This window comes from Eleutherodactylus coqui, chromosome 2, assembly GCF_035609145.1.
Source record: "Eleutherodactylus coqui strain aEleCoq1 chromosome 2, aEleCoq1.hap1, whole genome shotgun sequence".
NCBI classification, from domain to species: domain Eukaryota; kingdom Metazoa; phylum Chordata; class Amphibia; order Anura; family Eleutherodactylidae; genus Eleutherodactylus; species Eleutherodactylus coqui.
This window is the reverse complement of record NC_089838.1, coordinates 15,573,162-15,597,737: the sequence shown is the minus strand read 5'-3', so window position 1 is coordinate 15,597,737 and position 24,576 is coordinate 15,573,162. Positions and strand designations below refer to the sequence as shown.

At 48.2% G+C, this 24,576-nt stretch overlaps 1 protein-coding gene across 3 annotated transcripts in view; it reads left to right on the top strand.

Moving 5' to 3' along the window:
• Positions 1-19,869, top strand: part of DCTN4 (dynactin subunit 4) — a 33,257-nt gene extending 13,388 nt beyond the window's left edge. For 2 of the 3 annotated variants that reach the window (XM_066590405.1, XM_066590408.1), the window contains exons 5-14: positions 1,839-1,946; positions 4,365-4,385; positions 4,548-4,621; positions 7,264-7,376; positions 9,219-9,328; positions 10,082-10,155; positions 11,933-11,987; positions 15,584-15,691; positions 16,115-16,212; positions 18,364-19,869. In XM_066590405.1, the coding sequence (XP_066446502.1) occupies positions 1,839-1,946; positions 4,365-4,385; positions 4,548-4,621; positions 7,264-7,376; positions 9,219-9,328; positions 10,082-10,155; positions 11,933-11,987; positions 15,584-15,691; positions 16,115-16,212; positions 18,364-18,586 (984 nt within the window). In that variant the 3' untranslated portion in view covers positions 18,587-19,869. The remainder of the gene's footprint in view (positions 1-1,838; positions 1,947-4,364; positions 4,386-4,547; positions 4,622-7,263; positions 7,377-9,218; positions 9,329-10,081; positions 10,156-11,932; positions 11,988-15,583; positions 15,692-16,114; positions 16,213-18,363) is intronic. The other variant, XM_066590406.1, reaches the window with a different exon arrangement.
• The last annotated feature ends 4,707 nt before the right edge of the window (positions 19,870-24,576 follow it).

Sequence of the window (24,576 nt, the reverse complement as noted above, 5' to 3'; positions counted from 1 at the left end):
AATAAAAGGCCCCTTTACACGGTTTAAGGCCTCATGTCCACGGGGAAAATCGGGCCCGCTACGGATTCTACATGTAGAATCTGCAGCGGGTCCCTCCTGCCCCGCGGACATGAGCACTGAAAATAAGAATTTACCTATCCGTAGCGGGCGGGAACGCTCTGCTCTTCCTCACGGCCGGATCTTCTTTTTCGGCCGGCAGATGAATTCCTCACGCCGGCGGCACGTTGCCGGCACGTCGTCGACATGCCGCGCGCATGCGCCGGGCACATCCGCCGAGCCGAAGCAAGGGAGATGCGGCCGTGAGGAAGAGAAGACCTTCCCGGCCCGCTGCGGGTGAGTAAATTCTTTTAAATTCCTATTTTAGGTCTCCCGCGGATCCGGACTGCTTCCATAGGCTTCAATAGAAGCCCGCGGGAGCCGTCCCCGCGGGAGACCCGCACGAAAATGGAGCATGGTCCAGATTTTTTCATGCTCCATTTTTTTTAAAATCCCTTTTATTGACCATCCGCGGGTATTTATCTACCCGCGGGTGGTCAATGCATCCCTATGGGGTGCGGATCCGCGTGCAGGTAATCCGCTGCGGATCCTAAATCATATTTTCCCCGTGGACATGAGCCCTAAGGGTTTGCCAAAACCTTTGTTTCCCAGTCGTTGGGCCATGTGAAGCTCCATCCAAGTGCACATTCATCAGCTGATTGCATCTGGTGTGTAGCTGAAAAATTCCCCGTATCAGCAGCGTGTCCCTTAGTACAAACAGGGTGTCTGCTGATGACGGTGGGAATCTGGTCTTGGTGAACGAGGGCTCATCTGATTGGCCATCTGCAATGCAGAGTGCGTTAGCCTGAATGAGCATTGATCTTGCTGATCGGCGTTTGTTACACAACTCAGTTTGAGCCATGTAAACGACCTTAAAGGGGTTGTCCCGCGCCGAAACCTAAAAATTTTTTTTTTACACAGACCCCACCTTAGTAGACAGACAAACAGCATCCATTTGTTTAAAAAAAAAAAAAAAAGATTCGCTTACCTGGATCCCCGTTCTGCAGCTTTGAAGATTCTTCTTTCAAAGATGGCGCCGCGGGTCTTCTCCCACGGTGCGCCGCGGGTCTTCTCCCACGGTGCGCCGCGGGTCTTCTCCCACGGTGCGCCGCGGGTCTTCTCCCACGGTGCGCCGCGGGTCTTCTCCCACGGTGCGCCGCGGGTCTTCTCCCACGGTGCGCCGCGGGTCTTCTCCCACGGTGCGCCGCGGGTCTTCTCCCACGGTGCGCCGCGGGTCTTCTCCCACGGTGCGCCGCGGGTCTTCTCCCACGGTGCGCCGCGGGTCTTCTCCCACGGTGCGCCGCGGATGTTCTTCTCCAGTCTGCGTTCCACTGCCGATTACAGCCACCTCATTGGCTGCTTGGCACCATGTGACGGGGGGCGGAGCTATGCAATGAAGAGGGAGGAGCCAGGACCATCAAGAAGAGGATTCCTCTCTGCGCAAGCGCGACTGTTCGTGCGACCAGAGAAGAAGTTTGATCGTCGCCATAGAGACGGGGACGCCAGCACCGGAGGGGGTAAGTGTATAACTTCTGTATGGCCAATATGTAATGCACGATGTATATTACAAAGTGCATTAATATGGCCATACAGAAGTGCTGAACCCCACTTGCTTTCGCGGGACAACCCCTTTAACCTCTGGCTACTCAATCATCTAGTGAAGATGCTGCCATACACGTTGTAGTCCACACTGGCCCTTAGTCATTGTGACTGGCCTTACATGTTCAGTGACGCTGCATGACAAATGAACGATCTTTCTGGGAATCTTCTCCTCCTTTTGATGTTTCTTTTGGTTTCTTAAGATTAACAAGCTGTTGGAGTATTACCAGCAACTGGCACAGAAGGAGAAGATCGAACGTGACCGCAAGAAGCTGGTGCGGCGCAGGAACTACATGCCTCTTGCCTTTTCTGTAAGTACCACCTAACCTCAAAGTAGTAGCCAAAATCTTATGTGCACCACTTTTTTTTGTGTGTGCATTAAACGTAGTAACACTGGTCATGCCTGAGGGAGTGGTGCATGACACGGGGATTCTATGCAGTCGTATGGAAGAACCCGTACTAAACATTGTGATCTTGAAAAATGTGAAAGTGCAATTGAACTTCATTAAAACTTCCAACCTGTGAGAAGTTTTGACTGTTGGGGGTCCAGGTGCTGACTAAAATAAAGGAGAAGCGCTCTCTTGGATGCGGTGTACAATTAGCTGTTTTTCAGCTCTCCTCGGAGTGTTGTACGGACTCAGTAGAAGGTATAGGAGTCGTACGCCGCCTGTATATTGTTTTAGCAATTGGTATTCTCTGCAGAGCCCCAACAATCAACAACTTCTATGTCAAAAGTTTTACAAAAGTTTAGTTGCTTTTCTTTTGCATCCCTGTTGATTTGAATAGATGGAGTCTTGTTTGTAGATTGGATCAGGATAGTGTGTGCTGTTTTTTTTAAAAATTTTTTTAATTTTATTTTAGTTTTTTTCACATAAATACACAGATCCCATGAGGGCGGGAAAAAAACTGAAGTGTGATCTGGCGCACTGACTGCTATGGGTCTGTGTGCTGTTCGAGTAGACCTGTGTAGACTGAAAATATGGTTGTTTGCCTTTGGCCCTTTTGCACTGATCGATTTATCTTTTAAGGCCGCCTGCAGACGAGCGGGTCGCATCCGGCGGCGAGAATTCTCGCCGCGGGACCTGACCCGAGCGCCTGCAGGGACGAGCACGTACTCACCCGCGGCCGCGGCTCTTCGGCAGCCGGCACATGCGCAGACTGGAGCCGGCAGCCGCACAGAAATAGGACATGCCGCTGTTTGTTTGCCGCGGCCGTCTGCATAGGAGTGCGTATTGTAATGCACTCCTATGCAGGCTTTCAGTGGCGGAAATCCCGCCGCGGGATTTCCGCCCGTGTGCAGGCGGCCTAAATAAGCGAAAGTGAATGATAATTGTTCAGTGTAAACGCAGCCAATGATGAACGATAAATTGTTCGCTTTCCGCTCATTTTATGCAGGCATAAAAATCATCGTTGGCTCGTTCACTAATCGATTGGTTTTAATATCGGTCATGCCGTGGTTCTCACTCGCTTATACAGTGAATCTGAATGACTGAACGATTTCTCGTTTGAATGAATCAGCAATGTATCTGCCTGTATAAACAGGCGGCCGGAGCGAACCATAAATGGCGTGGTGTTTACGGGCCCCAGCTGTGTACTCGCTGGTGGCTTTACCAGTGCCAGTATGTAACTGCTGTGGAAACTAGAGGCTGATGAATGGCTATGGAGCTCTTGTATTAAAGGGGAGCAACGACTTCCTCACTCGGATAACCACTAAAATCACGGATGGAATGTCTTCAAGATCTCTGGATCTCCTAGCTGAATATTTGCAGCAGCCACGTAGATTTGAGTGAGGCTGCAGTGTGTAGTAAAGGCATCCTTGAGGAAGCGCTATTATCAGCAATCGCTTGCCTATTGGGAATCTGAAGTACTTTGAAATCCCCTTCTATGTCATCTGGGGCTCAGACCTACATGTCGCCGGGCTTTACAGCTCAGATTGGTCAGAAATCCAACACAAATCCTCCAGTAAGTTGGTAAATAGAAAGCGAGTTATTAAAGCAAATGGCTACAAATAGCCAAACAGGAAAATGAGCCTCAAGAACTTGGAGACCGCTTTTAAAGGGGTTTTTCTCAGTTTAGTGTGTTATCCCCTATCTGGTGGGTCGGACTGCTGGGATCCCCACCAATCATGACAATGGAGATCCTGAAGTTCCCCAAATGAGTGGCACTGTGGTCACACACATGCACCGCAGCTGATTTCATTTCAATGGGCTTCTGGAGATTGCAGAGCTGGAACTTTGCTCCAACAGTCCCATTGAAATGTGTAGAGCCGTATTGTGTTTGCTTGAGCACAGCTTCATTCATTTGGGAACCTTCAGGATCCTTATAGTGATTGGTTGGACACCCCACACAATCAGATGGGGTCTAGCTTTTTCTGGTGCAGTGTCTTTAAAGGACTATTCCCATCTCGCTGTTCATCACCGAGATGGGAAACCCCGGCCGCTGTGTTCCGACCTCCTGTGCAGCAATCGTTCCGTAGCGGTCATTGAAGGGAATGATATCTACGGAGACTCCACTGTGTTAAGCCTTCGACTCCTCCGTAGGCTGTGGCCAGTAGCCATAACAGCGGTTTCCCATCTCTGCTATGAAAAGCCGAGGTAGGAATACCCTTTTTAAGCATGGTTACCAACTTGGTGTTTTATGCGTGTCCAGAAGAAAATGTCTTGTTCTCTAATCTGTCATTCTTTTGTTTTTACCTTAATCGCTTTCTAAATGTTGGGATTATTCTTCAGCAACACACTATTCATGTGGCGGTAAGTGCGGGCCTGCCTGCTGAGCGCTCACAAGTACTCACAGTCCATAATTACTGATCCGCATACCATTACACATTAGAATACCTTACATTTCTCATAGCTTTTCTTGCATCGTATTTGCTCTATTTTTACATTCCTAACAATTTCTTGCATTTTCGTCAGGACAAGTACGGCCGCGGTACAAGACTACAACGCCAGAGACCAGGAGTCCCCATTACACCTCTAGCTGGACTGACGTAAGTGACCATAAATCAGCAATGGCGTCTCTTACCCTGTACCTTACACTAAAGTGTAAATTCCAGGGTCTCCCAGATGAACTGCAATTGATGGGGAAAGTGTCCATTGTGTCACTAGGCCTTCCTTATGTGTCTTGGCAATGTGCCAAGTAGGAGCGCATCCTCCCCTCCCCATTGACAGCCACGTGTCCTATTAGGGTATATGTAGATGGGCTATCTAAAACAGACAACCACTCTGACTCGGTGTTGGTGGCATGCACACAGTGGGTTTAAATCTCTAGGTTCTGTCTTAAATGCCGTAAGTGGTATTGTTACTGACTCCTGGACAGAGACGTAGGCTTTAATGTGTGATTACTGGAGATGCCCTCCCTTTTAGTGTTCGTTTCACAAGGCTTCTGCCCCTAGTCAACTGCACTTTTCGGTCAGCCTAAAATACTGGAAACCAAGGAAAATCTTTGGTCTCCATTTCACAAGATTTCCTGTCGCTTTCTGTATTTTCGAAGGGAAACCTTGTGAAATGGAGGCCGAAGTCTTCGTTTCACACACTAAAACCTATGGTTTTATTTCAATGCCATTTTCTACATTTGAGACTGGAACCCACAGCGTGTGAAGAAACCCGAAGTGAGCACCCCTTCAGAGACCAGGTTGTCAGAGCGGATGGTGACTGAGGAGGTTACATGCATCTCCATTCACTTTATGGCCTTTCCGAAGCAGAAGGGAGCTATAGCTGCCAATTAACAGGGATGGGTTGGGGAAGATGCTGAACAACAATGCATAACCGGTTTGAGTTGAGAACAATGTCCAGCAGACAGTTTAGAGTTCGTTTATGTACGGCACATTGGGTGAAAAAATGCAGATTTCTCTGTAATGGCACTAACAGAAATAAAGGTGCTCCCATTGCCCATCTTGGCGCCAAAGAGTATGCATAGTTTACGAAGGGTGTTGTATGCTGGCTGGTTCCCTTTTTAAAGGAGTTCTTCATCCGGTTCATGCTGTCTGAACTACAGTCAGTGTGGACCCTGGACAGGGATGCTTATTGCCCCGTGTATGTTCAGAATAAATACTCTCTCCCTATATACAAAAGGGGAGAGAGCTGTCAGTCTCTAGGTGCAGCGGGCGGCCAGAGGCCAGCATGGCCCGCCTCCGTGACGCAGAGGGCTTTTTAGAGTCCAACTTTAAAGTGCATATATTCTAAAATTCTGCAGCGTTTTAGAATAAAACATACCCTCGGGGCAACAGGCATTCCTGTCCCGGGTTCATGCAGCATGACCCAGATAACCAATCCCTTTATGCTTTGTTCTATACAGATATGATTGGTGACTGTACTGGCCAAGCGTGCTTGCCTACTCGATGAGGACAGGGGAGAGTAAGCCTTTCGGTGGCTTATCTCTGAGAACAAAAAGATTGGACATGCTGAAATCCAGCATGCCCAACCCTTTCTGCCAAAACCTGTTGTGAGGCTAATCTACACGACTAATCTTGTCGCCTGTGTAATGTGTATATCCATCTTAAGGCTATAGACACTTTTTTTTCCACCACTTTAAATACATGTATATTGGGGCTGAAAATCTTTTTTTTTTTGCAATGGGGCTTGTCTGCCTTTTGTGGTCTCTGTATATAGAAACTGCAACCTAAAGTCTCTTTCACACACTGCCATGAAAATCCTGCATGAATATGAACACTGTTCTTTTGTATGGGGTCCTATACATGAGTGATATTTATTTATTTTGCATCACAATTTGGGAAAAACCGGTGGTGTGACCCATCTTTGGGTGTTCCTTCGGAATGCATCACCCATTGTTTTCAGTGGGTCCGAAAAACCTCACGGCATGCGATGCCAGGTTTCCCATTGAAAATGGCTAATTTATGGTTACATCAAATATGAACTTTGTGATGCTCAAATGACTTGTAGAAGAAGAAAACTAAGCCGTCGGTCCAGCACACTGTCCTATCTTCTACTGAGACTTAAGTCCCATTTACATGCAAAGATAATCTTTCAAACAAATGAAAGATTAAAAGATTGAGCAATCTATTTACATAAAGTGTTAATGGCCTTAGTGGCCATTAACACTTTATCATCTTCGTTTGTATGTAAAAGGACCTACAGGAGTTGTTTGCAGAGCCCAGCATGTCTTTAAACAGCTGCCAGCACATTCCATTTGTTCTCCTGCCAGCTACTGTAAACATGTGGGGGGAACATCCTGCAGTCTGTTGAAAGATAAGGGAAATGCATTCAAACGGAAAGGATTTGCTCAGTCTTAGAGTCTCAACAATGGATTTTATGTGAAGTGAAATCCATCATTCAAACGAAAACCGCACGATGCCTGCATTTACATGTAACGATTATCGCTCATTTTTGGCCGTCTGGACGAATTTTGAGCGATAATCGTTGCATGTAAAACGGCCTTTAGACTGCAGTCTCAATAAACAGTGATATGTAGAAGCTGCAGAAGACAAAGGAGACAACATTTTTAACCAAACCCATGTGCAAAACGGATTAAATACATGTATTTAAGTGAAAAACAGTTGCCTCCAAAGGTGCTTATAGCCTTCAAGGAAGTATTGTGCTTGCATATGAGTGCAGCTGGCCTCTATCCTCCTTGCTTGGATTAGTGCTGACATAGAACATCTGCTGTTTCCAGACTGAAAGAAGGAGAAGATCAGAAGGAGATAAAGATTGAGCCTGCGCAGGCCCTAGAGGAAGTGGAGCCTTTACCTGAGGACTATTATACCCGACCTATCAATCTAACAGAAGGTAACACGGTCGCTGGTCCCTTTTCCTTGTTGAATGTTGTAATTGGTTGTGTTAGTGAAAGCTTACAGATTTGCTTTCCAAAGATGTTTTGGGGGTTTTCAAATTAGTTTATGTAGCTGAGCTCGAAACACCTTGTACCACAACCCAACCGGATGTGATCCAAGGTAATCTGTTTATTAATTGACAGGCAGCAGTTTCTATAGAGGCACATGCCCTAATTACCAGAATTCTAATTTATTATAATTAATTTATTACCATTGGTTCATAAAACTAAATACAAATATGAAGCTGCTGTAACAGTTGAACGTCTAAGCCCCAATGTCCACGGGTGAAGACAATCATGGGCGCCCGCAGTTGAATTTAAGCATGCGGATTTGATTTGTGGATCAAAGCATCGCATGTTGTGGTCCCCCATGGGGGCTTAAAAGAAAAGTGAAAATAAGATCAATAAAGTTTTTTTATTAATTGTAAGAAAAAAAAAAAAAAGTAATAGTTTAAATCACCCCCCTTTTGTTGGGGGGGGGGGGGGCGTCATTAAGGGGTTAAACTCCCCACATGGAGCTTAAGCTTGCCATCTTTTGATCACAGTAGTATTACATTATACCGTGATATGACAGGCATTCTACCAAGCCACACCACACATGGCTTGATAGGCAATCAGACATGGCAGCTCTGTGGGCCTTTAGAAGGCCCCAGACTGCTATAGCAAGTGAACCGTACCTTGTGATTGTATCACAGCGAACTTCGGGGGATTTTAAACTCCACTTTCAGAACTGACTGCGACCTTTAAAAGGTTAACAGCTGTTAACGGCATTCTTGGTGATCACGGCTGTTGTTGGCGAGTGTTGGCTGTAAGAAACGGATGGCACCCACATTGTATGGTGCGGGGATCGGCTTACAATCCCTTTCCATACTAACTACGAATGCATAGGTCGTAACAGTAAGGGTGAAGATGACCATCAAAGCCTCAGGAACATTTTCTACACTCGCCTGTTATTTGCACAATCTGCTCATTGTAGCTGATATTGAAGACTGATCCTAAGGGCAGGTCGGTCCTCAGGCGATGGATTCTCCATCTTGAAATTTTGCCACTGAAAATCCACTTTTTTTTTTTTTTTTTTTAAACCAGTTAAGTGGATAACACGAGCAGATCCACATTAAATGAATGCCACAATGAATATGCAGATTCTTAATCCACAGCAGGTCCATTTATCCTGTGGATTTGCACCACATATTTCAATCATTCAAAAATTAAATCCGCTCCGGAGGCCGCACCATCTGGAGCCGTGTGCACTGCTGCAGATTCCCTTTAATGTTATGGTCACATGGGGTGTAGAAAATCCACAGCATTTACAATACAAGTCATGTGGATGAGATTTAAAAACAAAACTTAAAGTAAATGCGTGGTGGGGAAAACGTCCGCACAGGATTGTTATATGCCTTGGATTTTAAATCCGCAGTATGACCGTTGTTTGCTGCTGATTTTGACCCTTTGCAATAGAAGGCTGAAATACTGCAAAATCCGCACCCTTATTTGCTGATTCTTGAAGGAATATGGCCCCTATGAATGTGTTGGGCGACAGCAGTTCTTCCACCAGTCCACAAGAGGCCCGCTGCTGGGAAACCCACCGATTACTAGTCAGATTCCAGAGTGCTCTTTTATACCCCTTGTGCAACCGCAATTAGGAGGAGCCTGACTAGAGGGCCACTTCTGTAAGCGGGGGGCTTGGGTCTAATGATCACAGGGGTTCCAGTTGTAAATAATGACTGGTCTTGGGTACCCATCTTTCATCTGTCACCTCTTTTTAATTAATTTAATTAATTTATTTTCCTTATTTCTAGTCACCACTCTGGATCAGCGCCTGCTGCAGGCAGACTTTCAGCCTATATGTGCCTCCCAACTTCACCCTCGTCACAAGCATCTTTTAATCAAACGCTCTCTCCGCTGCCGGGTAAGTGGAGTAGGATTACTAAAAATCACGTATGTGAGTAACATTGCAGATAGTAGGACTTTTCACCGTTGCTCACAGTAGTGTGGTGGTCCCTTTTTTTTTTTTTTCCTGAACATTTTATTTTTTTATTTAGGGGTAATGTTTACAAAAGAAGAAAAAAATTCTTGTTTTCTTTTACAAATTATGTCAAAACATTTAAAACCAAAAAAACTGAGCACATATCTGTACTTTATTTTAACCTAAATGTTATAGTCTTGGTTTTTTTTTTATTTAGACTTTACTTTAAAGAAAAAAAAAAAAGTTACAAAAAAATGCCTCCAGTGACGACCTATTAGAGCTCTGCGGTATATTCGCACTGTTTTTCCTTATTTCAGTTTTCCACTGTAGCTAAAACTGGAGCCCCAGTTACAGGCGAAGACTTCTCCCTATAGTGACTGTAGTCGCTGTGAGAGCTGAGCTGGGATCTGCTAAGACCCTACAGGCTCTGATAGGCCGGGGGTCACAGGTGATCACATATTCGGCGGGTCCCATGCAGGAAACTGCGCTGCTGCTTCCTGCATTCTCTACATGGCACTTATTGAGCTTTATGTAGCCTTTAATGGAGAAGGCAGAAGTGATTTAAAAACCGCTTCTGTCTTCTCCTTTGGGTCCTGCTAGATTGCAGGAGCTTTAATCCCACTCCGTATTTGTACCGTTGCACAGGACCAAATGCAGAGCTTGTCTCTAATCAGGTAATTGTTTTTATCTTTCCAGAAATGTGAACATAATCTGAGCAAGCCGGAGTTCAACCCGACCTCTATAAAGTTCAAGATCCAGCTGGTCGCTGTGTGAGTTCTTGTATCGTCTATTTAAACCTGAAATGCCAGCACTAAAGGGAAAGCAAAAAAAATCTGTCCTTGCATTGAGATCAGTGCAAGTCAGATTAGCTGGAGCTGGGCTGCAGAGAACTATGGTCACATAATTACCTTATAACCTATATACAGCGATCAGTCTTAACATTAAAACCGCCTGTCTAATATTGTGTAGGCCTTCCTCCTCCTGATACCAAAACAGCCCTGAGCCGTCAAGTCATGGACTCCACTAGACCTCTGAAGGTGTCCCGTGGTATCTGCATCCTTTAGGTCCTGTAGGTTGCTCGGTGCGATCTCTGTAGATCAAACTTGGTTTTTTCCCCAACACCTCCCACAGATGCTCGATTAGGGCTCTTTCACACGGGCGTCGACGTTTTTACGGTTGCCCGCCGGCGCTGTAAAAAACGCAAACTGGCACACAAAGCTAACATTTGTGCACCCGTTCATACGGCCCGAGCCCAGCACATATACGCCGAGCCCACAATGCCGTTTGGCAGGGGGAGACAGTTTAGCTCTGCTAAGCTTCCCTCCTCCCTCGCCGGCTCACAGCAAGGGGAGGAGGCGAGGTTAGACGAGGTGAGAGCTAGTGTGCTAAGCTCCCGCCCCTCGTCGGCAGCCAGCAACTAGCTCCGCCCCCATCCTGCACCCTGCCATTGCAAACAGCCGGCAGGCTAAACTCTCTCCCATCTCCCTTCTCCAGCAACTGTCATTGGCTCTCATAGGAGTCTATGCAGCTGCTGCTGTATTCCAGTCTGAAAGTTCCAGGACTATCTTTCCTGGCCGGCATAAAAGCGCCTGGCGCTCTTTTGGCTGGGCGCTTTTACGCCGCAGGAATACACCCATCTGACTCTATGCATTGGAATACGTCAGATGGGCTAGCATATATTGCCTGGCCGTGTAAATAGCGGCTGATATGCGATCGTGTGAATAAAGCCTTAGGCTGAGATCTGGGGAATTTGGAGTACAAGTCCTCACTTGATCACTTTGTCATGTTCCTCAGACCTTCTTGAACACTTTCTGTAGTGTGACTGGACGCATTATCTTGCTGAATGAGGGCGCTGCCATGAAGGGGGGTACTTGTCTGTACGATGTTTATATAGGTGGTATGTGCTCCATCTACATGAACGCCAGGACCTAAATACCCAGTAAAACAATGCCCAGAGCATCAAACTGCCTCTGCTGACTTGTATTTCTGCAGTGCATCCTGATGCCATCTGTTCCCCTGGTAAGCCATGCACATACACCCAGCTGCCCATATGATGTAAAGCGAAACCTCATTCATGAGACCAGGCACTTATGGTCCTGTCAGCGATTCACTAGTTGTCCTTACTCGGACCACTTCTGATAGATGCTAACCACTGCATACCAGGAACACCCTATGAGACCGGTCTGACAGTCGCCTAGTCATCACTACTTGGCCCGATCCCTAGTCGCTCACATCCTTACATTTGCTCGTTTTTCCTGCTTCCAACACACAACCTTCAAGAACCAACTGATCGCTTCCTGCCTAATATACTCCACCCCAACAGTTACCATGATCCCCAAATAATCGTTGGTCACATTAGCGGTTTTAATGTTGTAGCTGATACCGTATTCTAATTCCTTCTATAAGAAGTTCCATTGGAAGCTTTACACATTTACACAAGAGATCAGCCTTCTAAAAGCTGCACGCCGTTGTCTCCTCTCTATCCTCTAATATGGGAAACCGCTGAATCCCTGCTCTTTGTGACTGGTTGTTTGTGCTCTAATGCAGGAGTTATATCCCAGAAGTTAGAATTATGTCCATTCCCAATCTGCGCAATATGAAGGTGAGTCAGAATTTAGTTTTCCAAAATTCGTAAAAATACATTTTTTTTAATTATCTTTTTTAGAGTAATTTTTTGTCATTTGGAGTAAAATGAGAGCAGACCTCTCTCCAGACCTCTCTCCAGACCTCTCTCCAGACCTCTCTCCAGACCTCTCTCCAGACCTCTCTCCAGACCTCTCTCCAGACCTCTCTCCAGACCTCTCTCCAGACCTCTCTCCAGACCTCTCTCCAGACCTCTCTCCAGACCTCTCTCCAGACCTCTCTCCAGACCTCTCTCCAGACCTCTCTCCAGACCTCTCTCCAGACCTCTCTCCAGACCTCTCTCCAGACCTCTCTCCAGACCTCTCTCCAGACCTCTCTCCAGACCTCTCTCCAGACCTCTCTCCAGACCTCTCTCCAGACCTCTCTCCAGACCTCTCTCCAGACCTCTCTCCAGACCTCTCTCCAGACCTCTCTCCAGACCTCTCTCCAGACCTCTCTCCAGACCTCTCTCCAGACCTCTCTCCAGACCTCTCTCCAGACCTCTCTCCAGACCTCTCTCCAGACCTCTCTCCAGACCTCTCTCCAGACCTCTCTCCAGACCTCTCTCCAGACCTCTCTCCAGACCTCTCTCCAGACCTCTCTCCAGACCTCTCTCCAGACCTCTCTCCAGACCTCTCTCCAGACCTCTCTCCAGACCTCTCTCCAGACCTCTCTCCAGACCTCTCTCCAGACCTCTCTCCAGACCTCTCTCCAGACCTCTCTCCAGACCTCTCTCCAGACCTCTCTCCAGACCTCTCTCCAGACCTCTCTCCAGACCTCTCTCCAGACCTCTCTCCAGACCTCTCTCCAGACCTCTCTCCAGACCTCTCTCCAGACCTCTCTCCAGACCTCTCTCCAGACCTCTCTCCAGACCTCTCTCCAGACCTCTCTCCAGACCTCTCTCCAGACCTCTCTCCAGACCTCTCTCCAGACCTCTCTCCAGACCTCTCTCCAGACCCCTCTCCAGACCCCTCTCCAGACCCCTCTCCAGACCCCTCTCCAGACCCCTCTCCAGACCCCTCTCCAGACCCCTCTCCAGACCCCTCTCCAGACCCCTCTCCAGACCCCTCTCCAGACCCCTCTCCAGACCCCTCTCCAGACCCCTCTCCAGACCCCTCTCCAGACCCCTCTCCAGACCCCTCTCCAGACCCCTCTCCAGACCCCTCTCCAGACCCCTCTCCAGACCCCTCTCCAGACCCCTCTCCAGACCCCTCTCCAGACCCCTCTCCAGACCCCTCTCCAGACCCCTCTCCAGACCCCTCTCCAGACCCCTCTCCAGACCCCTCTCCAGACCCCTCTCCAGACCCCTCTCCAGACCCCTCTCCAGACCCCTCTCCAGACCCCTCTCCAGACCCCTCTCCAGACCCCTCTCCAGACCCCTCTCCAGACCCCTCTCCAGACCCCTCTCCAGACCCCTCTCCAGACCCCTCTCCAGACCCCTCTCCAGACCCCTCTCCAGACCCCTCTCCAGACCCCTCTCCAGACCCCTCTCCAGACCCCTCTCCAGACCCCTCTCCAGACCCCTCTCCAGACCCCTCTCCAGACCCCTCTCCAGACCCCTCTCCAGACCCCTCTCCAGACCCCTCTCCAGACCCCTCTCCAGACCCCTCTCCAGACCCCTCTCCAGACCCCTCTCCAGACCCCTCTCCAGACCCCTCTCCAGACCCCTCTCCAGACCCCTCTCCAGACCCCTCTCCAGACCCCTCTCCAGACCCCTCTCCAGACCCCTCTCCAGACCCCTCTCCAGACCCCTCTCCAGACCCCTCTCCAGACCCCTCTCCAGACCCCTCTCCAGACCCCTCTCCAGACCCCTCTCCAGACCCCTCTCCAGACCCCTCTCCAGACCCCTCTCCAGACCCCTCTCCAGACCCCTCTCCAGACCCCTCTCCAGACCCCTCTCCAGACCCCTCTCCAGACCCCTCTCCAGACCCCTCTCCAGACCCCTCTCCAGACCCCTCTCCAGACCCCTCTCCAGACCCCTCTCCAGACCCCTCTCCAGACCCCTCTCCAGACCCCTCTCCAGACCCCTCTCCAGACCCCTCTCCAGACCCCTCTCCAGACCCCTCTCCAGACCCCTCTCCAGACCCCTCTCCAGACCCCTCTCCAGACCCCTCTCCAGACCCCTCTCCAGACCCCTCTCCAGACCCCTCTCCAGACCCCTCTCCAGACCCCTCTCCAGACCCCTCTCCAGACCCCTCTCCAGACCCCTCTCCAGACCCCTCTCCAGACCCCTCTCCAGACCCCTCTCCAGACCCCTCTCCAGACCCCTCTCCAGACCCCTCTCCAGACCCCTCTCCAGACCCCTCTCCAGACCCCTCTCCAGACCCCTCTCCAGACCCCTCTCCAGACCCCTCTCCAGACCCCTCTCCAGACCCCTCTCCAGACCCCTCTCCAGACCCCTCTCCAGACCCCTCTCCAGACCCCTCTCCAGACCCCTCTCCAGACCCCTCTCCAGACCCCTCTCCAGACCCCTCTCCAGACCCCTCTCCAGACCCCTCTCCAGACCCCTCTCCAGACCCCTCTCCAGACCCCTCTCCAGACCCCTCTCCAGACCCCTCTCCAGACCCCTCTCCAGACCCCTCTCCAGACCCCTCTCCAGACCCCTCTCCAGACCCCTCTCCAGACCCCTCTCCAGACCCCTCTCCAGACCCCTCTCCAGACCCCTCTCCAGACCCCTCTCCAGACCCCTCTCCAGACCCCTCTCCAGACCCCTCTCCAGACCCCTCTCCAGACCCCTCTCCAGACCCCTCTCCAGACCCCTCTCCAGACCCCTCTCCAGACCCCTCTCCAGACCCCTCTCCAGACCCCTCTCCAGACCCCTCTCCAGACCCCTCTCCAGACCCCTCTCCAGACCCCTCTCCAGACCCCTCTCCAGACCCCTCTCCAGACCCCTCTCCAGACCCCTCTCCAGACCCCTCTCCAGACCCCTCTCCAGACCCCTCTCCAGACCCCTCTCCAGACCCCTCTCCAGACCCCTCTCCAGACCCCTCTCCAGACCCCTCTCCAGACCCCTCTCCAGACCCCTCTCCAGACCCCTCTCCAGACCCCTCTCCAGACCCCTCTCCAGACCCCTCTCCAGACCCCTCTCCAGACCCCTCTCCAGACCCCTCTCCAGACCCCTCTCCAGACCCCTCTCCAGACCCCTCTCCAGACCCCTCTCCAGACCCCTCTCCAGACCCCTCTCCAGACCCCTCTCCAGACCCCTCTCCAGACCCCTCTCCAGACCCCTCTCCAGACCCCTCTCCAGACCCCTCTCCAGACCCCTCTCCAGACCCCTCTCCAGACCCCTCTCCAGACCCCTCTCCAGACCCCTCTCCAGACCCCTCTCCAGACCCCTCTCCAGACCCGCGTATTAAAGTGACCGCTCCACATAGTTACGTAATGGCATTTACGTCACGCTTGCAGAGCCCCGTTGTACTGGAGCTGGCACTTCACCACAAGACACGACTCCTTATGAACTATTTAGCAGCTGTTCTCATGTTTGCTTCATACTAATGAATCTCCCTGATGAGAGAACTGTGAATTTCTGCTCTCACCATGTATGAAACTTTGCTTTTTTTCCCTCTCTTGTTACAGGAGAGCCAGGTACTGCTGACACTGACTAACCCCGTGGAGAGCCTGACCCATTTGACACTCATGCCCTGCGATGATGGCGATCCGTATGACATTAATAGCACTGCCAAGGTAAAGCCTGACACCACTCGGCATGTTCCATGTTTCACACTGTATACCCCGTGTGACCTGCTACAGAATTGTAAGGATTGACATGCTACAGATTTAAAAGCCGCAACGTATATAAATTCCAATGTGGTTTTCACAAAAGTATTTCCGCACCATGTGGGCGTGGCCTGTTAAGTGTCAGCTGTAAATGCTGTGGACTACCCACCGCATGTATGTTTCACGTAAACATAATAGTCAATGGCTGCCATCCATCATTGTTCTTTCTGTAGGCATTAAGAAAATGGCTTATTGAAATCAGTTAATTTGTTTAGGGGTGTGGCCCTGGAAATGGGGGTGGGCCCTTGAAGTAAAGGTCTTCAGCTATTTAATCACAAGGGTTCCAACCTTCTCTTTCCATGAGTCTTCTAACAACCACCATTATTGCAGGTGATTGTACCAACGAAGGAGCTGGTACTTGCTGGGAAAGACGCCACTGCAGAATATGATGAACTGGCAGAACCACAGAATTTCCAGGATGACCCAGAGTAAGGTTTCTTTATAGTAACTGGATGTTATGTCGGAGGGTTTCTGAATAGTAATAAGCAGAATATTCACACTATTCAACATCCATTACCCCTTATTGCTGCAGGTCGTACAGTTACGTCCTGCACATTTGGGGTATGTATAAAGGGAGATCGCAGGGCGATCCCACTCCATACAATGCAGGTGCAGGTTGTTTCTTACAGTTGGGAACTTGCCCGCGACAGCTCTGATAAGCCGCGTGGCTCATCAGAGCTGTTAACCTTTTAAATGTTGCTGTCAATTCTGACAGCAGCATTTAAATTCCCCGACCGGTGTTCTGGGGTCCCGTACTGCCCACCGCAATAAGATCGAACATTGCTGTGTGGGTGCCATGGCAGCCGGGGGCTGCAGAATACCTATTAAGCCGTGCCTGTGGCATGGCTTGATAGAATGCCTCTCAGATTGTGATATGACGTAATACTATGGCATTACATTATGCTGCAGGAGTGATAAAAGCATCGCAAGTTCTTGTCCCCTGTGGGACTAATAAAGAGAAGTAAAAATTAGTTTAAAAAAGGTTTACCAATTATTTAAAAAAATTAAAGGTGATAGAAATGTAAAAACCCCTCTTTTTGCCATATTTTATAATAGAGGAATCTACACAATAGGAAAAAAAACACACATATGGTATTGGTGCATATGATCTAGCAAAATAATGCCTTATTTAACCCGCACGGTCGACATCAGAAAGAATAAAGAACTCCTTGAATTGTGCTTTTTTTTGGTCACACCGTCTCCAAGAAAAAATGTAGTAAAATGCGATCCAAAAGTTGTATGTATTCAAAAATGGTAGCAGAAAATACAGGCTGTCCCGCAAAAAATGAGCCCCGCACAACAGTTGATTGAGGAGGGGGGGGGGGGAAGACAAGACCTATGGCTGTCAGAAGATGGCGACAGAAAATTAAAAAACTAAATGTTTTTGTTGCAGTTTGTGGGCCGTAGAAACAAGACTCCTACAAAGATGGCTGAATTTTAGTTTTCTCTATTTGACTCCGTCCCGCAAAAAAAAAAACAAGCCCATCGGATGTCGGCGCGGTTTCTGACAGGTGACACCCACCTGCAACTGCAGCTATTGGAGCTAACAAGTGGGTGGCTCCACTGGGTTCACCTGGCAGCCCTGAGCCTCGGCAAGGTTCCCAGGGCTTCCATGTATTGCAGTCCAAACTATTAAAATATAGAATTATTTTTCCTTCGGCTAACTTCACACGGGCGAGTGAGATATCTGGCGGGATTCAGATTGCGCTCGTCAGCATGCAATTCCCAACCGCTGCAAGGCTTTTTTTTTTTCCTCCCTTAAAAACCACTTTGCGCCACTTCAGGAAAGTAGAGATCCGTCGCTGTGGCAGAGGACTACACCTTCTTCCATTGTTTTCAATGGGAAGCCTCGCATCACGTGCCCCTAGCGCGATGCAACCGCCCCCCATTTAAAAACAATGGGTGATGCAAGGGCACACCCAAAGATAGGACATGCTGCGATTTTTCCACCCCCTCGGCATTGCAGTGCAATTCAGGAAAGGATCGCTCATGCGTATGAACCCGTTCAAAAAAAAATGTGGTTTCATATTCGTGAAAGATTTGTGCATCTCGCTACACATGAATCTTGCATGATTTTTTTTTTTTTTTCTTTGTGTGAAAACAGCCTTATGAATATAAAATATAGAATGCCAAAACTGCTGGTTTTCTCCTAGAATTTTTTTTTTTTTTTTTTTATAAAAGCGATTAAATAGTGGTACATACTCAAAACAATACCAGAAAAACTACAAGTCATCCTGCAAAAAACAAAACGAAGTCCTCACACAGCCGCATTGATGGGGAAAAATAGTGATGGGTCTCAGAATTTGGCAACAGAGGGGGGGGGGGGGTGTTTAGAATTTTTTTATTTTTTAGGCACTTTTACACTAAAAAAAAAAGTAATACATTAAATAGAACTGTTAGAGAAATAATAATACATCTTAGCCTGCAGAAAACAAGCCCTCAGGGCGGTGTCAGTTATTTGTAGCTTCTAAAAAGTGGGGATGAAAAAGAAAATTTGAGAAACCTCTGGTCTTTATCTATTTCTTTAAGTTCTCTAGCATATTTGCCTTTTACTTAACCTTCTTCAATCTCTTCTGCAGCGTCGTCGCCTTCCGGAAGGCAAATAAAGTAGGAGTGTTCATCAAGGTAACTCCTCTCCAAGAGAAAGGAAAGGTGATTGTGAGCTTTAAACTCAAGCACGACTTCAGGAACCAGCCCACCCCTATCCGAACAACAGAGGACAACGAGTCCAGCTCCGAGGCAGTGTGGCTGACCCATCACGTGGAGCTGGACCTGGGGCCCGTGGTGCCTGCCGCCCCTTAGACACCAGGCGGATTGGTCCCTGCACAGGAACAGGTTGCTAGGCCGTATGGTCATTTCACCCCGGAGACCAAGTGCAGAGAAATGTCTGCTTATTGCACTTGTTCTGGGAGGTTTGTGGACAGATTGGGCCTACAAGGCAGTAATTTGTGGGAACGTACATATCTGTGATCCCCCTTAACACTGGAAGGAAAGGCAAAGGAGGCATGAAATAAAGCCGCATGTAAACATAGGAGACCACCTCTAAGGGAGACTTGCCTGGGTGGTACAGATGTAGGAAAGTTTAACTTGACTGTGATGGCTTGTCTCAGAAAGATATCATAAGCCATTGAAATCTATTAAAAGGGGAAATAAACTGGCACAGAAAGTTACCAGAACGCACTAAGGGTCAAGCTAAACTTGGCTACATCTGTATATGCACAGAAAACCTATTAAAACGGCATCAATGATACCACTTATGTACTGGAGCAGCCACTGTTCTTGATGAGGCCACTTACCGTATATTAAATTATATTACGTTTACAATAGTAAAACCAGGCTCCCTTCCTAGTGTTGTGGTTGCATTTCTATTATAGCCTGCGGCTCTTGGCACAGTTGTTACCCGAACGGCCCTGGCAAATAGTTCTTAACCTTTTTAACAGTGTTTATTTATGACTTAAAGGGTTAATATTGTTTAGATCAACTTCTGTCCTATTAGAACTTTCTTGTTGATTGGTCTGGGTTCTGGGATAGTCGGCCTTTAATTTGCCGCAGCATGAGGCTCATAATAAGACTAGTGATATTTCAGTAGATTATCGCTAGCCCTGAGCATGGACCTCTGCTGGTTCCCTCAGCACCCTGTAGTTGCCCTCTAAAGCACTTCAGTCATTCTGTGTTGCTCCGGTACATCATTTTCTTTATTGAAAACCTTGTGCCTACAGCACCTAGCCAGGTCTATGTGTCTCCATGGTAACAGACTACCAACAAACCCTGTGTAGTCTTATCCTGCAGTCAAATACTTCCTTTCACCCGTTTCCTACTTCTTTCTTACCTATGATATGTATGCTAGTAATAAGTTAGGGATGGATACATGGTACAATAACTACTGGAGCAGGGAGCAATACCAGATGGTTGCAGAGATGGACATACTCTGTGCTGGGGATGTGACACAATTCTCCATTGATGGGCGTCATCAACTCTTCATTTAGGTCAGCAGAAATGGGCTTTATAAGACCAAATGATTTACAGGCTGCATTCCCAATGTATTTTTTTCCTTAAACTGTTTCTGGGACATGGTGTGTGGGGGGGTGGGGGGTGGGGGGGGGGACGGACGTTATACAGGCTTAACATAAAGAAAAATGGAATGCTCTCCTGTCCCGGCGGCTCCCTGTGTCGCTGCAGCTCTGGTGCCCGCAGCACAGAACCCAGAGGAAGCTACGGGCCATATATTATGCGTGTGACCGCTCGGCTACCCCCCAGGCTTCACTGGTGGTTCTTTCATGGCCAGTGAAGCCTGTGAGTGGCTGAGCAGTGTACAATATACTGCCTGTGACCACCCACCGCTGCTTCCGGGTTCTGTGTGGCAGGATGGGGAGCCACCGGTATAGGTGGGTATTCTATTCATTTTAAGGCTGCTGATCAGCTGTTTGGTGTACAGTGAAGAGGCCGGCAGCCGCCCCTTCAGACATGGCACAGTACATCACCTAGTGGCGGTGCCCTGTATTGCAAATCGCTGTTGTTCACTTGAATAGGACTGAGCTGCAGAAAGGCCATGTGACTGAGGACTGTTACATCTCTTTAGCTCAGACCCCCACACATTGGATAATCACGAACCATCCTAGGGCTAGCTTATCAATTAAGTCCCGGGACACCACTTTAGGGTGCGCTCACATGATGTGGAATATCGCAGCAGTAAAGTTTTACTATTAAAGTGAAGGGGATTCAAGTAAATCTGGTTCATGTAGTAGAACAAAACTGCGGTGGGTTTCCTGTTGGAGGTGTAATGTAACGCTACCCTGCGACTCCACTGCGGGAATACCGCCACAAATACGCACGTCCCTAATATGTGAACACACCCGAAGGTGACTGTAGGGCTTCAAGTAACCGCCTTACGGTATTACACTGCCTTCCAGAAAACAGTCCGTGTACTTTCTTTACTTTTGCCTTAAAACCTTTTATTTAACGCTTTGATGTCTTATGACGCGCAATCGATGATTATTTTGGTCCATTGATACCTTGTCGTGTACATATGATGTATGTTACCACGAGGAGCGGATGTCAGACACGGATTATACACGTGACATCTAAGCCGCTTACACCTTATATGTCAGTGATGGCTGCAGTAGGTCACTGTATACTTAATGGGAACTTTTTTCCTTGAAACATTGATGAACACCCCCCCCCCCCCCCCCCCCCTAATCATACTAAAGCCTTCTGCACACTGGCGAGAGCGATATCGCTCTTGCAGTCCACAGGAAACCCCTGGATGCGAGGCATTTTCATGTGAAAACGACCTTGCACTCTTGCGGGGTTTCCCTTCATCCCATTGCTTGCAATGGGGTGGCAGCATCAGCCGTGGCAAGGGGTTCCCTTCATCCCTGCGGGGAGTCCAGTCTTCACTGAACACTGACAGTGCTGTCAGTGTTCAGTGATGAAGGGATTCCCTGTGACAGCAGTGGCAGAGGAGCGCGATCTTCTCCCTATGTTGTCAATGGGGGCTGGCGCTGAAAACAATGGGCGAAATCGCAAGACGAATGGGCATGCTGCTATTTTTAACCCCACCCCCAAGCAGCATCGCTGCAGCGAACACCATCGCATGAGAATGAAGCTCTGGAAATGTATCGGTTTCACAGTCATGTGTTTTCACTTTTCACATTGCATGAAAAACGCGTGATTTCCCCGCCAGTGGACAGGGGCGCTCGCACCGGTTCCTCTACAGGGGCTCTTTTTGATTAATTTCCTAGTGTTACAAATGTCTAGTGCGCCTTTCCCAACACTCATCTTGTCATAGTCCAACATTGACCATTGCACAGGTGAGGACCACCCACTTGACACTTTTTTTTATAAAGCCAGGATCCTGCACGGGGACGGAGTAATGGTCCTTTTACACGGGCTGACACTCCTTTGAACGGCTGCTCGCGCGAGAGCTGACGCCACCGCGATGGTTGTCGGCGCTCATGCAGAACGTTCCCACAGACTTGCCGCTGGATCGCGGGCTTTTCACCCAGCGTTTCACCTTCTACGTGAAGCGCTGAGCAGCGAGCCAACAAGGGTTTTTAAGCGATCTGAAAAGACACTGATGATCGCTCATTCGTTTGAATGAATTTTGAGCCATAATTGTTACGTATAAACGGGCCTTAAGTATTCTTGTAAAACGCATCTGGACTGCAGCTGCAAAGCCATGCCGGTAGCCTGCAGACAGGAGGGCAGGACGAGTCCTCCATCACGGGTGGCTAATCTGCATTCAGGTTGGAGAGCGTTCCATAAACTGCAATTCCCTAATGTGTTTGGCTTTTGCTGTTATAGCTAAATTCAAATGCCCTTTAAGAGGGTGAGTTCACAACTGCAACTAAAGTAAAGGCCCGGTACATGAGCGCTTCGCCTCGTCTGCGGGGCTCCATTGGAGTAGACTAAAAAAAGGGGTTTCCTTTGTATTCTGATCGGCCGGTCCTGTTCCATCCGTCTTCCCACTTCATCTTGATAATGCAGGTTCAGTACATAAGCAAGGGATAAGTAACAGATGAAGGGAAATGGAACTGCGGGATTACGCAACACGGGGTTTGTTTGTAGTCTGTAACCATGGTAACGCAGAGCTGTATATGCCATACAGTGGGAGATTTTTCATCAAGATTCGCCATATAAAATGGTTGCGGAGGTGAAATTAGCCTTTCGGAAGCAATGGGCACAGGATTATGTGACGCTTGGCACAACCCCTTTAACACATTACATTGTTTAAGCCTTTCATGCATCTTATGTCAAAAAATGAGATTCGGACAGCAGGAAGGTCTCCGGTTCAGCAGGTTTTGCTACTTTCTAACATTTTGTGATGGAAACAATAGTGTAGTAAAACCTGCTGAAATGGTACCACGGACCAATAGGATCTCTAGCTGAATCTCGTTTTTTGGTTATGCAAATGTACCCTGAGACATAAAACACACCGAACAGGAGGATTAAATGTCTGACTGCTGGGACCCCCTACTGATCACAAGAACATAAGGTCTTATGGGAGTGAAGCACATGGCAACTGCTTGCAGTCCTACAGAGATGATTGAGTGGCCGTCTTAAAGGGTTTGTCCTAGGAAGTAGACACCTCTGTACATTATGTAGTGGTCCATGTTGGTATTACAGGCTGAATACCATTCACTTCAGTATGGGTCAGCTTGCAGTACCAACCTGGCTACTGCCCAATGTAAGGAGCTGTCTGCTTCCTGACTAGAGGTTGGGGAAACTTGTTGTTGGGATAACAATTAATCCAAGAATTGCTCTTCCTGATTGAGATGAACCCTGAGCTCCAGTCTCGGTGCAGCCCATTCCGGTTCAGTTCCTTAACTCGATCCATCTTGTCTTTGCCGGATCACCGAGAGATTCCAACAAGTGATTTGCTCCCTGGTGGTGGGCGACGGCTTCCAATACACAGACGGCTTTGTTACACTGCCACAGCATGACTACGGGCCTAGCCTATATATATATATTACACCTATAGTATTATGATGCAGTGTCTGCTTATTGTACACTATGTATTAGCACAAGCCACACTACTTACAGTTTCCCTCATTTCTCCTTGGGCTAAAGACCGTGAAGCATCGACTTCTGTATTGGTCCAGGATGCAGATTTGCTAAAGTTGGGCTTTTTAAGGACTTCTACAAGGAATTGCTATATTGTTTTGTACTTACAACTAGCCAAAAGTAACAGGCTGGTAAGAAATGGTCCAGCCGAATGTGCGGCCTGTACGATGTAGAGACTGTGGATGTTTACTAGTGTAATGTACAGACCTGCAGACGTCCAGCGATCTCCGGCTGCACACATTGGGGCTCAGCACTTCGTATATTCACTGTATGCAGGATAAGTAACTGGTGACTATTGGGAAACGTGTCGGCTGTTTGATGGCTCACCTTATTGCTTATATGTAATGTGACCGTACAGTAATGTTAATAAAACAAGTACAATCGTCTGTGTGCCTTGTTAGTAATTTTTGTGTCATTTGTGCTCGTTAAAGAGTATGGGTGAGATGTATGATCACGAAGAGTCCAAAAAAGATCATGAGAATGGGGATTCGAAAAAAAAAACCCGTTTCGGCGCGGGACAACCCCTTTAACTTTTTTTTCTTCCCCACTTCTGCAATCAGCAATTCCAGCAACCTGATTGGTGATTAGCAACAAAAAAAGAGGTGGCAGCATAGTGATGCAAAAGCTTTTTCTTAAAAGTTTTATTGCTTCAAAGTTAAGAAAGGCAACGTTTTGACCTTTAAATAGGTCTTTTTCAAGCCAAATAACGTAAGATGGGTGATTAGGGCAGAAGTGGGTAAGAAAAAGTTAATATGCGTGCAGGATTCACTAAGTCATCCCAGACAGATATTTCTGCAGCCTTTGTTTGAAGACTTCCATTGAAGGAGAACTCACCACCTCCCCTGGTAACCTGTTCCACTCATTTATCACCTTCACTGTCACTTTTTTTTTTTCTAATATGCAAACTTTTTTCAGTTTTCATCCCATTGCTTCTAGTCTTTCCTTGTGCAAATGAGAATAGGGCTGATCCCTCTGCACTGTGACAGTCCTTCAGATATTTGTAGACCACTATTACGTCTCCTCTCTGCCTTCTTTTTGCAAGCTAAACATTCCCAGATCCTTTAACTGTTCCTCATAGGACATCATGGCAGCTCTCCAGTGTTGGCTCTCCCAGCTTTGTGTCGTCTGCAAATTTGACCAGTTTCCCCTCAATTCCCTCCTCCAGATCATTTTTTTAAAGAAACACCTGGGAGCCTTGTGGTACCTCTTTTGATACATTGTTGGATGTG